General features: G+C 39.3%; 3 protein-coding genes and 1 non-coding gene across 5 annotated transcripts; 3 read left to right on the forward strand and 1 right to left on the reverse strand.

Moving 5' to 3' along the window:
• The first annotated feature begins 290 nt into the window (after positions 1-290).
• On the forward strand, positions 291-5,869 carry LOC127252847 (glutamine--fructose-6-phosphate aminotransferase [isomerizing] 1-like). 2 transcript variants are annotated; one of them, XM_051277226.1, is made up of 11 exons: positions 291-631; positions 1,311-1,483; positions 2,712-2,820; positions 2,925-3,103; positions 3,580-3,741; positions 3,915-4,275; positions 4,351-4,601; positions 4,693-4,807; positions 4,898-5,153; positions 5,239-5,407; positions 5,480-5,869. In XM_051277226.1, the coding sequence occupies exons 1-11, from the start codon at positions 403-405 to the stop codon at positions 5,561-5,563; spliced, it is 2,088 nt and encodes a 695-aa protein (XP_051133183.1). In that variant the 5' UTR covers positions 291-402; the 3' UTR covers positions 5,564-5,869. The 2 variants fall into 2 exon arrangements, with proteins under 2 accessions (XP_051133183.1, XP_051133262.1); XM_051277305.1 differs by having other exon boundaries at positions 2,958-3,103.
• Positions 5,870-6,085: 216 nt separating this feature from the next.
• Positions 6,086-7,874, reverse strand: LOC127252972 (protein RETICULATA-RELATED 4, chloroplastic-like). The gene is made up of 6 exons (XM_051277394.1): positions 7,329-7,874; positions 6,994-7,248; positions 6,868-6,912; positions 6,652-6,791; positions 6,463-6,588; positions 6,086-6,395 (listed from the first exon to the last, which is right to left on the reverse strand). The coding sequence occupies exons 1-6, from the start codon at positions 7,872-7,874 to the stop codon at positions 6,347-6,349; spliced, it is 1,161 nt and encodes a 386-aa protein (XP_051133351.1). The 3' UTR covers positions 6,086-6,346.
• Positions 7,875-9,199: 1,325 nt separating this feature from the next.
• Positions 9,200-12,669, forward strand: LOC127253054 (50S ribosomal protein L1, chloroplastic). Its single transcript, XM_051277507.1, has 7 exons — positions 9,200-9,595; positions 10,569-10,748; positions 10,838-10,892; positions 11,019-11,146; positions 11,635-11,718; positions 12,096-12,221; positions 12,331-12,669. The coding sequence occupies exons 1-7, from the start codon at positions 9,233-9,235 to the stop codon at positions 12,457-12,459; spliced, it is 1,065 nt and encodes a 354-aa protein (XP_051133464.1). The 5' UTR covers positions 9,200-9,232; the 3' UTR covers positions 12,460-12,669.
• A 137-nt stretch (positions 12,670-12,806) lies between these two features.
• On the forward strand, positions 12,807-12,878 carry TRNAG-UCC (transfer RNA glycine (anticodon UCC)). Its single transcript has one exon. It is a non-coding gene; the product is annotated as a tRNA-Gly (tRNA).
• The last annotated feature ends 73 nt before the right edge of the window (positions 12,879-12,951 follow it).

Raw genomic sequence — 12,951 nt, forward strand, 5'->3', positions numbered from 1 at the left:
AGCAGATGTATATATGATAATTAATTTCATAAATGATATTTTCTACATATATAAACTTTAACCACTAATTTTATTAAAAAAAACTAAATTCAAAATCTAAAAAAAATAAGCTCTTGTGTGTAGTACACACCGGATCAAAGTTCAACGACAGTCAAAGAGAGACGTAGCAGGATGGTGCCACGTCAGCAGGCAGTTGTGGACACGTGGCGGACATCGCGGAATTCCATTGGTCGGGACACAACACTATATAATAACTGACTGACCTGTTCAACAACACACCTCTCAAAAAGCAGAAGGCCAATTTCTCTTCGATGGTTGTTCCCATCGATTCACCTTCAGGAATTTGAATTCCTTCCCCATCCAGCATTGTTCGATTTCCGGTGGTCGCCGGAGGGCACAGCGATGTGCGGGATCTTCGCGTATCTGAATTTCTACGTCAGCAGAGAGAGGCGCTACATTTTGGAAGTCCTCTTCAATGGCCTCCGTCGCTTGGAGTACAGAGGCTATGATTCCGCCGGGATTTCTATCGATTCGTCGTTCACCGCAGTCTCGGATTCCAGCCTTGGTCCACCTCTTCTCGTGTTTCGCCAGGAGGGGAACATCGATTCCCTCGTGAAATCTGTTTACCAGAGTCAGTTTCGTTCTCAATTCCCGAAATCGGATGCACACTGTGAATTCTGCATTCACCTCTCTACTTGTTCTTTATTTTACGATATTGTTTTGCTTTTGTGCTTGAATTTGAAGTATTGCTCGGCGTTACTTTGATGTATGTGAAAATGTGGGTTTAGACTTAGTTCGCTTGGCTTTCTCGATCTTTTGTGTGATACTTTACTTGCATTGGGACCTATTATGTTGTTCTGTAAGAGTGTAACTAAAGATTTTTTGCATATTGATGTGTAAAAAAAAAATTTCGTGATCGTCAATGTGCAGTTGTTGTGTATAAATCTTATGGCCGACTCCACAGTTCATTACCTAGTGTAATTGTGCGTAAGAATGATTTGGTGTGAGAATCGAGGAGAGTAATAGTTGGATCATACTCAATATGTTTCATATGATTTAGAAATACCTGTTAGATAATCATATTCGTAAGATTTTCAGATGCCCCTACTAATAGTATAGAGTTTGGCGTTCTTAGTGCAGGAGAAGTTTGTACTAACAGAGTTTAGTTGGCCCATGAATGTCTAAACATATTAAAGCAATGATACTGAGGACAATATGTTGTATTTCTGGATGCTTCCTTCTGTTTAAATGCTATAAGTTGTTTATATCATTGTGTTTATTTTACAAACTGTCTTTGTTCATGTTTCCAGAGGTTGATGAGACTAGCTTAAATTTGGAAGAGTCCTTCTTGGTGCATGCTGGAATAGCACACACTCGTTGGGCAACACATGGGGAACCGGCGCCAAGGAATAGTCATCCTCAGACCTCTGATGCGGAACACCAGTTCTTGGTTGTTCATAATGGAGTGATCACCAATTATGAGGTTGATTTTATTCATTCTTATGCCACTGCATCTCGGTTGTGCTATGAACTTTGCCTTTTTAAGAGACTTCTGGGACATAATTGTTGCTGCAGAGATTTCTAATCGTGCTGACAACAGTTTGATATTAAATTCTGATACTGACTGGGAGATGTTATTGTATTTTTGTATTCTGTAATTAATAGTTTGGGCAGAATCAGAATCCTACGTTTCTTAAGTGGTTTCTTAACCTATGTTCCTCATAAATATTTGTCAAACTTTCAGATTCCAAATATGGTGCCTTTCTGGAAAGTTATTTCCTTCATATAAAGGAGAAATAACTTTGTAACTGAAAACCTCAATACGTTACTTGCCAAAGAGAGTGGTATATGTTGAAAGGCATATACTATGTATCATAGTTGTATTTATAGTTTCAATGGATAATAAATTTTTTGTTAAATAAAACTGTAGCGCTACCACTGGTGATTATAATAACAGCTTTGAGTGCTGGTAATTTTTTTATCGCAAAAGCTGGTTTGCATCTTGAAGATCTACCATCTAGGGTTCAATGCTGAAATTTTCCGAACAATGTTTTGTCTATTTTTGTAAGAGCTAGGAATTGAGGTATGTCCTCATTCTGTGGGATGCTTTTCTATGTTGATCGTTAAAATATTGCTACCATATCTGGCAATGACTTTGGTGAGAGTGGACATTTTTTACTGGCTTTGATTGTTATTATGAAATGTAGGCTCCTTGAAAACCCTGAAAAGGTAAAAAACAACCAAAGAAATATTTAGTCAACATTAAATTAAGAGAGCCTTTCTTTTCTTCCTAACTAAATGAGAGTTATTACCTACTCGAAGTCCTAGGAGGGTCAGGCAGGATCAGAATTTTCACTTGTATCGGATAATATGTTGCTGGAGGGAGAATGGTGATGCTAGTCTAGTGTCTTGCACTAAAGTAATATATCTAGTAAGGAGAATGGTTAGTAGATATGATGCCAAAAAATGGTAAACTAATCTGGAACGCTTGTTTTGTAGTCATCTGATTGGTTGTCTTTGCAAAACCAATTCAAGAAGATAGACATGGATACATTATTTACAATGAAAATAAAATGTTTATGCAATGATCATTGATACATTAGTATCTCTTTGTTCGTATGTTGTTATCCTAAATTCCTATGTTTCATGGTTTTTGCTACTCTTTCCGTATGTTCTCACTCATGCCTCAAATAAATTTAATTTAATTTCAGGTGTTAAAAGAAACACTAGTTCGGCATGGATTCACCTTTGAATCTGAAACTGATACAGAAGTCATTCCAAAGCTTGCACAGTTTGTCTTTGATAATGCTAATGAAGAAGGTATCTTACTCTAGCAACTTGCTCACAGGACTAGTTGTTGCATTAATTATTGCATCGTTGTGCTTTAGTGCTCCTACACTCCTGATTAAGTCTTTCTGTACTAGATCAGAGTGCCAACTATTCAGCTTTTGGTGTAGGTGACAAGGGTGTGACGTTTAGCCAAGTTGTGTTAGAAGTAATGAGGCAACTGGAAGGAGCATATGCCCTCATTTTCAAAAGCCGACATTATCCTAATGAATTGATTGCATGCAAACGTGGCAGTCCATTGCTCCTTGGTGTAAAAGTAAGTGTCTGTTGTGGCTCTCTGAAAGCACTTATCATATGGTTTTTGTTAATTTTTACTATGTTTTAGTCTTAGAGTGCGGTGTTAGGTTCTAGTGTATGAATACCGTCTGTTCTTGTAAGATTGCATAATTGTTTGAATACAGAACTCTTAGGCAGTATCCAATCTGTATCTGATTTGCTCATGGCGTGCTTATAGTCATTTTATTTATTTTCATACACAGTGCAAATGTTTCTTAAATTCATACTGCCATTAACTGACTGTTAATATAGAGAAGGAAAAAGATGTTTAGTTCCTTGCAGTTTTTGGTACTCTTTGACTTATATGCATTACTTTGTGTTCGTCGGGCATCATATTTTTGGTGTTTCTGTCTTTAGTTGGTTGACAAGCTTTCTATTTCTGCAAATGAATTACATGCAAGGGATAATTGAAGTCTTATTTCTAGTTTCGGTTAAATGCTGATGCTCCTATTGCAGGAGTCAGTCGAAACGGAGCAAAGACCATCCTTCAATGACTCAACCTTACCTTTGAGCAACGGGCAACCAAAAGAATTTTTTTTGTCAAGTGACGCTAGTGCTCTAGTGGAACACACAAAGAAGGTCTTGGTGATTGAGGATGATGAGGTTGTTCATCTCAAGGTATTTACATCATTGCTTCCCTAGTTTGTTTCTTTTTATACTTCTGTTGATGTTCATCTTGGGTTCCATTATATGAATTTATCTGGTTTGGATTCCAATGATTACCGAGTATGGTCCCTCTTGCACTCCATCTACATTTAGTAACAGGTATACTCACAGTGGTTATGGTGCAGGATGGTGGTGCATCTATTTTCAAGTTTGATCGTTCCAAAGGCAGGTGCAATGGAACATTAACAAGGCCCCCATCTGTACAACGTGCACTGTCTGTTCTGGAAATGGAGGTCGAACAAATAAATAAAGGAAAGTACAAACATTACATGCAGAAAGAAATTCACGAGCAACCAGAATCTCTTAAAACAACAATGCGAGGTCGGCTTATAAGTGGAAGATCATTTAAAGCCAAGAGTGTCCTCTTGGGAGGTATAAAAGCTCATCTGAAAACCATTAGGAGAAGTAGGCGGATAGTTTTCATTGGCTGCGGGACAAGCTATAACGCAGCTTTGGCTGCTAGGCCCATTCTAGAAGAACTTTCTGGTTGGTTCTCCCAACAATAAACATCATAAGTGGAAAAGCTACTGGTTTTAACAATACATAAATAATTTGGTGCAGGAATCCCAGTGACAATGGAAATTGCTAGTGATCTATTGGATAGGGAAGGTCCTATTTACCGCGAAGACACTGCAGTTTTTGTTAGTCAGTCTGGAGAAACAGCCGATACTTTGCAGGCTTTACATTATGCATTAGAAAATGGCGCATTATGCGTAGGCATCACAAACACTGTTGGCAGTGCCATTGCTAGGAATACACACTGCGGTGTTCATATTAACGCTGGCTGCGAGATAGGTGTCGCTAGCACCAAGGTAAATGAAATTGCATGCATATCTTATCTTTTCCTCGCCAGCCATCATATCCACCCTTGATATATAGTTTCTTGTATACGTTTCACGACAGGCTTATACAAGCCAAATTGTTGTCATGGCTATGTTGGCCCTTGCAATTGGAGACGACACAATTTCTAGTCAGGCAAGACGGGATGCTATCATAGATGGTCTATGCGCTTTGCCAAGTATGCGCTATGCAATTTCTCCCAGTACATGTGTATGATTTTCATTTTATGTCACATTGTATGACTGGATTGTTTTCTGACGAACCGCAGGTAAGGTGAAAGAGGTACTTAAGCTGGACGAGGAAATGAAAGATCTAGCCAAGTTACTGATAGCCGAACAGTCATTACTCGTGTTTGGAAGAGGATACAACTACGCAACAGCCTTGGAAGGTGCTTTGAAGGTAAAAGAAGTGTCCCTTATGCACAGTGAAGGAATACTTGCTGGTGAGATGAAGCATGGTCCCTTGGCATTAGTCGACGAAACTCTTCCAATTGTTGTCATCGCCACCCGGGATGGTTGTTTCAGGTCAGACTTCTATACCCATTTCTGCAGCAGTCTTTTTGTGCTCCTACAGCTAACCCTTAAAAAAACTGGCTTAATTCATGAACAGCAAGCAGCAATCCGTCATTCAGCAACTACATGCCAGGAAAGGGCGGCTCATAGTAATGTGTACTGAAGGCGATGCAGCATCTGTGTGTGTCGGGGGATCCAGCCGAGTAGTCGAAGTTCCTCGTGTGGAGGACTGCCTGCAACCTGTAATCAACGCCGTTCCTCTACAGGTAAGGTGTCAATCTCTCAACCTCCAGCAGAACCTTGTTGTTTCCATTCTTACAGATTTCCTACTACTGCAGCTTCTGGCGTATCATCTGACAGTCCTCCGAGGATACAACGTGGATCAGCCTAGAAATCTTGCAAAAAGCGTGACTACTCAGTGAGAAATTCGATCCATGCATGTTAATCTGCACTATTAGTATTGTCTGCTTTGGTGCTTCTAACTTTACCTGGAGCTTATTCTCATTCACCTGACCTGACCCGAACCGACCAAACCATTAATCTATCTAACTTTCACAATGTAAAATGTGTCGATCCACAGCTGTCTTGTCCAGACTCCAGACAGCGTTTGTTTTTATATTGAGCTTGGATGTCTAGACATTAACAAGCTGTCTTAACTGATCCTGTATAAACTAAAATTATCTATTGCCTAGAATTGGAATGATATATTTTGCGTATTTATCAGTGAATTCATATGAAAGTTCATAATATGATACTTGTCGACTAATAAGAAGAATAGCATGCTTACTACTACTACTGAGGCGATTATTCTCCAAGACGCTGGAATTAGCTGCGGGGAGATGAATGAATCAGGTATGCACGTTTTTAACTTATTCATCGTTTCCGGCCTTGTTGAAAGTCTATATATCTGCTCAATTATACATGCCTGCATTCTGAAGAAAATCTTGTCTAAATGCAGTTTCAATTCAACCAAGAAAATGTGTTATTTGAACATGCTTTTGTATTACAAAATGTGGACTTGAGGACATTCCCATTCCCTGCCCTCAGCGTTAGTTTAAATTGCAACCTGAATTTGGACACAAGTATTCACAATTCTGAACTGTTTGTGCAGAGCAGAGAGTAGGAAACTGCACTGCGAGCACGGAGGCAACCTTAACAAGCAAATGATGGCAGACCCTCTGTCCTTAACCAGCCATGCCCGTCGTTTACTCGCGAATCTTCTGGATTCCTAGCCATCGCACATAGTCCACCCACCTGTTGGGACAGCTTTCAGTTATGAGAAAACTACTCGGGAAAACAAGGTAAAAGTTGTCGAGCTTACATCAGTGACCCCAAGAATGTATTGCCAGTTCGCACTGCGAAGCAGACTGCGCCGAGTATCAGCTTCTTTTCGTGCAGTAAAGGTTCTAATATCCGTTGCTCGATAATTCCAGCAAGTATTTGGTACCTACGCAATACGGTATCAGTACGAAATCTTTCTTTTGTCAATGTCTAGCTGTTATATCTTTACCTTATATTGCTGGATACTCCCATGTAGGCACCGTATGCTATGCTTGTCGATAAAACAGGTACATCCTCTGCTTCGCCTGCAAATGACTTATCCACAATCTTCCGCGCCGTGATAAGCAAGTTCGTCACTCCTGTTCCGATCTGTAGATCAGACAACATCGGCAACAATGTAAGTATCTGCCTTCACGTTACTGGATGAAAACTAATGCCGGCTTACCAAGGATGCACTAGTCCCGACCACAAAGAGCTTCGCCCCGTTTCTCTGCGCAACGAGTTAGGATATTCTCAGGTTCGCTTGATCCACGGTGTATTTACTAGATGTATAAGTTTTCAAACAACTTACTACTATAGCTCCTATTCGTTGCAGGAACGAATAGGATGTCCCGGCCAGGGCAACCTGAAATGCATTGTCTGGGCAGCCGTGGAAGAACTTGCTTAAACCTCCGGCGGTCACTGCTACAGCTGGCCGGAGAGAAACCGTCGGGGCAGGCAACCATACCAGCATGAAGTCGGCAATGATGGCCATTACCACATCGGCGCAGACGAAGTCCAGTTCTTTCATGAAGTTCTCCCTTCGCTTCTCCAGCTCTGCCGCAGTCTGTAAGTATAAAACAGCATGTTTTGTGACATATGCCTAATTGTGTGTGTGTGTGTATATATATATGTATAGTTTGATACCTTGGTGAAGATCCCAACCCCACATTCAATTGCTACTTTTGTCAGGAAAAGATCGTCAGCGAGCAACCGCTCCTTGAACCCTCCGAAGCGAAGCAACCAACCGAGCACCGGCGTCTTCTCCAGCTCGAAAAACCGGCGGACGATGGCGGCCGGAATCCTCCCGGCTTCAATGGCGGCCGCCAAGTCTTTGGGAATGGTGTCCAGTGATCTGCTCGCCTCAGCCATGGCCATGATCGCCTCTGCTCTGTTTCTCTTCCCTGCATCCTCCTCCTCATCGCCGCCGCCGCCGCCGCCGCTTCCTCCACCTCCGCCACCGTCTCCTCCGCTGCCGCCTCCGGAGAAAGTGATAATCGAAGGGCGTTGACGGGAGTGTAGGTAAATAAGTTTTGGTGAGGAGGAAAATGGAAGGGTGGTTTTGCGGGAATGGTTCGTCGTCAAGAATGGGCGACGAGCGAGGGAGTCGCCGCCGCCGCCGCCGCCGCCGCGCCGTGCGGCGGTTGGGAACTTGAATTGGGGGGTGGAGATTAAGCAGACGGCGGTTGCCATTAATTTTAAATCCAGCAGTGGCTGTTCTTGAAACTCCCTCTGTGAAAGGGCGGCGCCGGAGATGGAGCGGCGGTGGCCGGCGAGGGTTGAGTGGTGGAGAAAGGGGAGGAGTTGTCTGAAGAGTGTCAGAACAGTTGACTTGGGAAAACGCAAAAAAGCAACTGATTTTGGAAACTTTGGGTAAATACTGAAAGTAAGTATCAATAATGGAATTAATCAAAATAGGAGCGATACCTTTTTTTTTTTTCTTGAATCTTTTTGGAACAAATATAAAATTAAATAAATATTTAATGAAAATTAGTCTTTACTAGAAAAGAAAATTTGAAAATTAAAGAAAGAAGGATGATAATTGCATGCCATTCTCTTTTCAATTATTACATACAATAATACGATACTTGTGGTGGTGGGTAGTAGTTATCTTATAGGAAAGATGGCTTTGTTTTCTCAATTTTCCGTCACCAAAATTTGTGGTTATTCTTCATTAGTGGCTTCTTTTCTTGACTGTACTCTTATTAGAACTTTTTTTGTTTATTTATTTTTCACTTTTATAAGGGAGTGATTAGGCCAAGTTGATACTTAAACTACACATTATTTATATGAATTGTTAGTATAAAATCAATTGTCATGTCATATATTGTCAACTTGTGCTGTTTGTTTTTATCTAATGCACTGTTATTTTTTAATTTATGTGCAATAAGCAGCACTGTATGGACAAATTACAATCAACCAATTAAAATATATTAAAAGTATATTAAAAGTAAGGGTATGTTTTTTTTTTTTTTTTGATACGTTTGAAAAACAGTTTAATTTAAATTTGTATAATGAAATATTTTGTGAGAAAAAAAATAATTTTTTTTTTTTTTTTGAAGAATGCTGAGAGTAAATAGTAGAAATTTGAAGTTTTGATACGTAAAGAAACAAACCCTAATAAATATGTGTTGATGTGATTTTATATTAAATAGATTTTAGTGTAATAAAATAAATAAAAAATGAGTGTTTAATTTGATGTTTTTGGAGGCAAAAGAAAATTGAAATAGTAAAATTATGCTTAAAATTTTAAAACAAACAGAAAATTTTTTATTTCTGGCTTGGATTGGACAGGGCAGATTCTAATTAAAATATATTAAAAGAAAAAATTGCAAATATTTTGGTATTTATTATTTATTCGTAATTTTATTTGCAATTTGGGCCATACATTTTGAGGCCCACGAAACAGTACGGCCCAGTCCAAAACGTCAAATTTTCACGGCTTCTGTTTTCACCTTTCATTTATTTTGGTTTTTGGATAGGAATATAGTAATATACAGACAGACATATATATAGAGCGCGACCATTTCTCATAGTTTATCTATCCATCAATGGCGTCTGCTGCTGCGCCTGCACCTTCTGCTCTCAGTCTCAGCTTGTCCTCGCTGCAGTTCCAGGACCTCCACCACCCTTCGGCGGCCCCGTTCTCGATTTCCTTTAGGAAGTTTGCCAGAGAGAATCCTGTCGTCTTCGCTTGCGCTAAAACTGTCTCGCTCAATCCGTTTCCTCTCCGGTCATCGGAGAATGGCCGCTCGCCAAAATCTCTTGTGGTCGCTGCTTTAGCAGCTGAGGCGGAGGTCGCGGAAGGAGAAGCCGAGCAGGAGGAAGGCGGCGGCGGCGGCGGCGGCGTCGCGGTTGCGGTTCCTCCGAAGCCTAAGAAAGGGAAGGCGGCGTTGCCTTTGAAGAGAGACAGGGTATGCGTGGGGGAGAATTGATCTCTTATCATTTCCTTTTTGTTTCCGAAGCCTGATTTGTATTTTTTAAGGCATTTTTTGTTCGAATTTTCGTTTTTCTATAGACACAAATTTTGTGCTATCATAATTTGTGCTTTTTGTTCATTTGGTTGCATCTGAAGCTTAATTTGTGTCTTCGAATGCATTTTTGGTTTGAAATTTCGTTTTTCTGTAGACATAAAATTTGTGCTAGGATAATTTGTGCTTTCTGTTCATTTGGTTGCATCTGAAGCCTGATTTACGTCTTTGAAATGCATTTTCATTTTTGGTTTGAAATTTCGTTTTTCTGTAGAGACAAAAATTGTGCTATGATAATTTGTGCCTTTGTTCATTTGGTTGCATCTGAGGCCTGATCTTCGACTACATTTTTGGCGTGAAATTTCGTTATTCCGTAGACACTTGTGGTATGATAATTTGTGTTTTTTGTTCATTTCGTTGCATCTGTGCGTCTTGATTATGCATTTCTTGCAGTACAGATAGGGCAATTTCAATTGCCCGATCTCTAGATGCTGTCGAGCAAATATTTATGGTTGTTAAATGTTAACCATTCTGCAGATTGCTGAAATTTTTTCTTGTTTGTGATTCAATCATTTTAATTTCTATTGGGTCTTTAGATTCTGTGAATCATACCGTTAAGTCTCAGTATGGGGAAGCACTATTTCCGTATTTCGGTTCAATTGGTGTTGTGTTCGTCGTTTTATCTTTTCACTTCACTGTCATATGATTTTGTTTGATGTTCTTGATTTCTTGCATTCGATTGGGGAGTGGGATTGCCTGTGTATTGTACTCTGGTTAGTTTCTAGGCTGTATTCTGGAGATCTAATGAATTTGGTAGCTCTAAGTGTTCAAATATCTCGAATTTCCACACTTCCCTTCTTTTCAACTTATTATGGGAATATTTGAATGAGATATGCCTTTCTGTTGTGATTGACAGACTAGGTCTAAGCGGTTCTTGGAAATACAAAAATTGAGAGAAAACAAAAGGGAGTATGATGTAAAGACGGCGATATCATTACTCCAGAAAACGGCAAGCACAAAGTTTGTTGAATCAGTAGAAGCTCATTTCCGCCTGAATATTGATCCGAAGTATAATGATCAACAGCTGAGAGCCACTGTGAGTGTTTTCAACCCTACCCGTCAGTCCATAAACACATTTGAAGTTGTTCATTTTCTGATCAATTCCGTTGGAATTTCATTCTGTAGGTAAATCTGCCCAAGGGCACTGGTCAAACTGTTAAGGTTGCTGTTCTTACGCAAGGTAACTCGTTTGTTTCTCCCAATTTTATGTCTTTCCCATCGGTCTTCATGTTTTTGGAATTTTTGGTTATTTTCATAGTTATCTTGAACTCGGATGATCCAATATGCCACTTGTTTTCTTCTGTAGGGGAAAAGTTCGATGAGGCAAAAAATGCAGGAGCTGATATAGTTGGGGGAGAGGACCTGATAGAACAAATTAAAGGAGGATTTATGGATTTCGATAAATTAATTGCAACTCCAGATATGATGCCAAAGGTACTAATTAACTTATCCTTTTATCAACTAGGAATCGATCAAGTTTGTTCTGCTAGTCATTGCTACCATGCCTAAGGAGAAACTTATAATTCAATACAATACATTAGAACCTGGACATCAGTTGTCACTAAGATATGTTTCAGTTAATTGCACTTCTGTTTTTGTTTTTCTACATCCCAATCCTCGCCCTCTTTATGGTTTTATTTACAATTCCAGGAGCATATTATCTTACCTGTCTTTTTTTTTTTTAACACGGTTTATTTCTTGCAAAAGCTGTAGATCTCAAGTTTTCTCCTCTGTATTTGTCTTCATGATCAGGTGTTTTCTGTACGCAGCTAGTGGAATCCAAACATTTTAATTTTTTAAAAGTTATGTAATTTTGTCTACTCTTATGCCTCGTCAATTTTTCCAAACAATCCTTTCTATAACGCTGATTTTGTGCGGTCATCGTCCCATTATGTACTTAATTCTCTTTTTTAATTCATCAGGTTGCGAGTCTTGGCAAAATTTTAGGACCAAGAGGACTAATGCCAAATCCGAAAGGTGGTACGGTGACAACAAACTTACCACAGGTACAGTTTATAATCTTTCGAAAGTTGAGTTTTGTAATAGTAAAGATTTGATATTTAATGTGATGTTTTGTGGGAGGAAAAAAATAAGTATTTGAAGTGATTTTTATTTTTGAAAAAGTTATGAATAGTTCCAAAAACTGTATTTAGTTTGAGCTTTTGGACTATTTGAATGTTTTCTGATTTGAACTTTTTTTGTCTTGATTGAATCCTAAGTATCGGATATGATGTTTACTTTTTCTATTTTCAAAATAATCGAATGAATAGTAAAAGAAATGAAATGAAATCTATTCTTACTAGTATGTGACTCATTGTAGAAATTTATAGTCAATCACTTTGGAAGATTTTCGAATATTACATTGAACAAAATTCAATCTCAGGCCATTGGAGAATTCAAGAAAGGAAAAGTCGAGTACCGTGCCGACAAAACTGGAATCGTCCACTTACCTTTTGGGAAGGTCGATTTCTCCGAGGAAGATCTCATCGCGAATTTCCTCGCTGCAGTGGTGAGTTAAGAGTCACATACACTTTCCATATCCTCTACCGAACACATTCTCATACACATATACATTCGAGTCGAGCATCTATCTGACTTGTTCCCGTCAAAAACTTCAGAAATCAGTGGAAACAAACAAGCCATCGGGGGCGAAGGGAGTGTACTGGAAGAGCGCCCACATATGCACATCGATGGGGCCTTCCGTTCGGATAAACATCCGGGAAATGCTTGAGTACAAGCTTCCGTGATTCATTCCCTTGTCCATATGAACCATAACCTACCGGAAATGAAATCACGGCACGGGTGCAGAGTTTACGGCCCTTTTTGTTCATCGTCTCCATCGTTGGATCGAAAGCTGAAGCTCCAGTGGAAGCCTGAATATGTGTTTGATGAAATATACTGTTGTGAATCTCTAACTGTTGTTTATCCTGCATATTCTTGAGCCTCCTTTGTTGCCATCTCTGTAGTCTCATTCCAATTTTCTTTAGCAGATTTGTCATTCTACGAGTAAATTATGTATGTATGGTTCTGAAGAATTTTTTCATTGTCATATTTATTGGACAAAATCTAAAATTGGATGTAATTGAACATCCCAGCGTTTGTAGTCCAACGGTTAGGATAATTGCCTTCCAAGCAATAGACCCGGGTTCGACTCCCGGCAAACGCACTTCATTTAATTTTTTTTTTTTTTTTTTTTAAATTTTTATTATTATTATTTATTTATTATATATATTTTTCCT

The sequence above is a fragment of the Andrographis paniculata genome, unplaced genomic scaffold (assembly GCF_009805555.1).
Source record: "Andrographis paniculata isolate CXL003 unplaced genomic scaffold, ASM980555v1 Contig10END, whole genome shotgun sequence".
Classification (NCBI taxonomy): Eukaryota; Viridiplantae; Streptophyta; class Magnoliopsida; order Lamiales; family Acanthaceae; genus Andrographis; species Andrographis paniculata.

Bases quoted from the DNA above. Each gene is read 5' to 3' on its own strand.
- LOC127252847 (XM_051277226.1), top strand. From the start codon at position 403: ATGTGCGGGATCTTCGCGTATCTGAATTTCTACGTCAGCAGAGAGAGG. The intron at 3,104-3,579 runs GTAAGTGTCTGT...CTCCTATTGCAG, and splicing joins CATTGCTCCTTGGTGTAAAA to GAGTCAGTCGAAACGGAGCA. The intron at 4,276-4,350 runs GTTGGTTCTCCC...AATTTGGTGCAG, and splicing joins CATTCTAGAAGAACTTTCTG to GAATCCCAGTGACAATGGAA.
- LOC127252972 (XM_051277394.1), bottom strand. From the start codon at position 7,874: ATGGCAACCGCCGTCTGCTTAATCTCCACCCCCCAATTCAAGTTCCCA. The intron at 6,792-6,867 runs GTAAGCCGGCAT...TCTGATCTACAG, and splicing joins TCGGGACTAGTGCATCCTTG to ATCGGAACAGGAGTGACGAA. The intron at 6,589-6,651 runs GTAAAGATATAA...CGTATTGCGTAG, and splicing joins GGAGTATCCAGCAATATAAG to GTACCAAATACTTGCTGGAA.
- LOC127253054 (XM_051277507.1), top strand. From the start codon at position 9,233: ATGGCGTCTGCTGCTGCGCCTGCACCTTCTGCTCTCAGTCTCAGCTTG. The intron at 11,147-11,634 runs GTACTAATTAAC...TTAATTCATCAG, and splicing joins CTCCAGATATGATGCCAAAG to GTTGCGAGTCTTGGCAAAAT. The intron at 12,222-12,330 runs GTGAGTTAAGAG...CAAAAACTTCAG, and splicing joins CGAATTTCCTCGCTGCAGTG to AAATCAGTGGAAACAAACAA.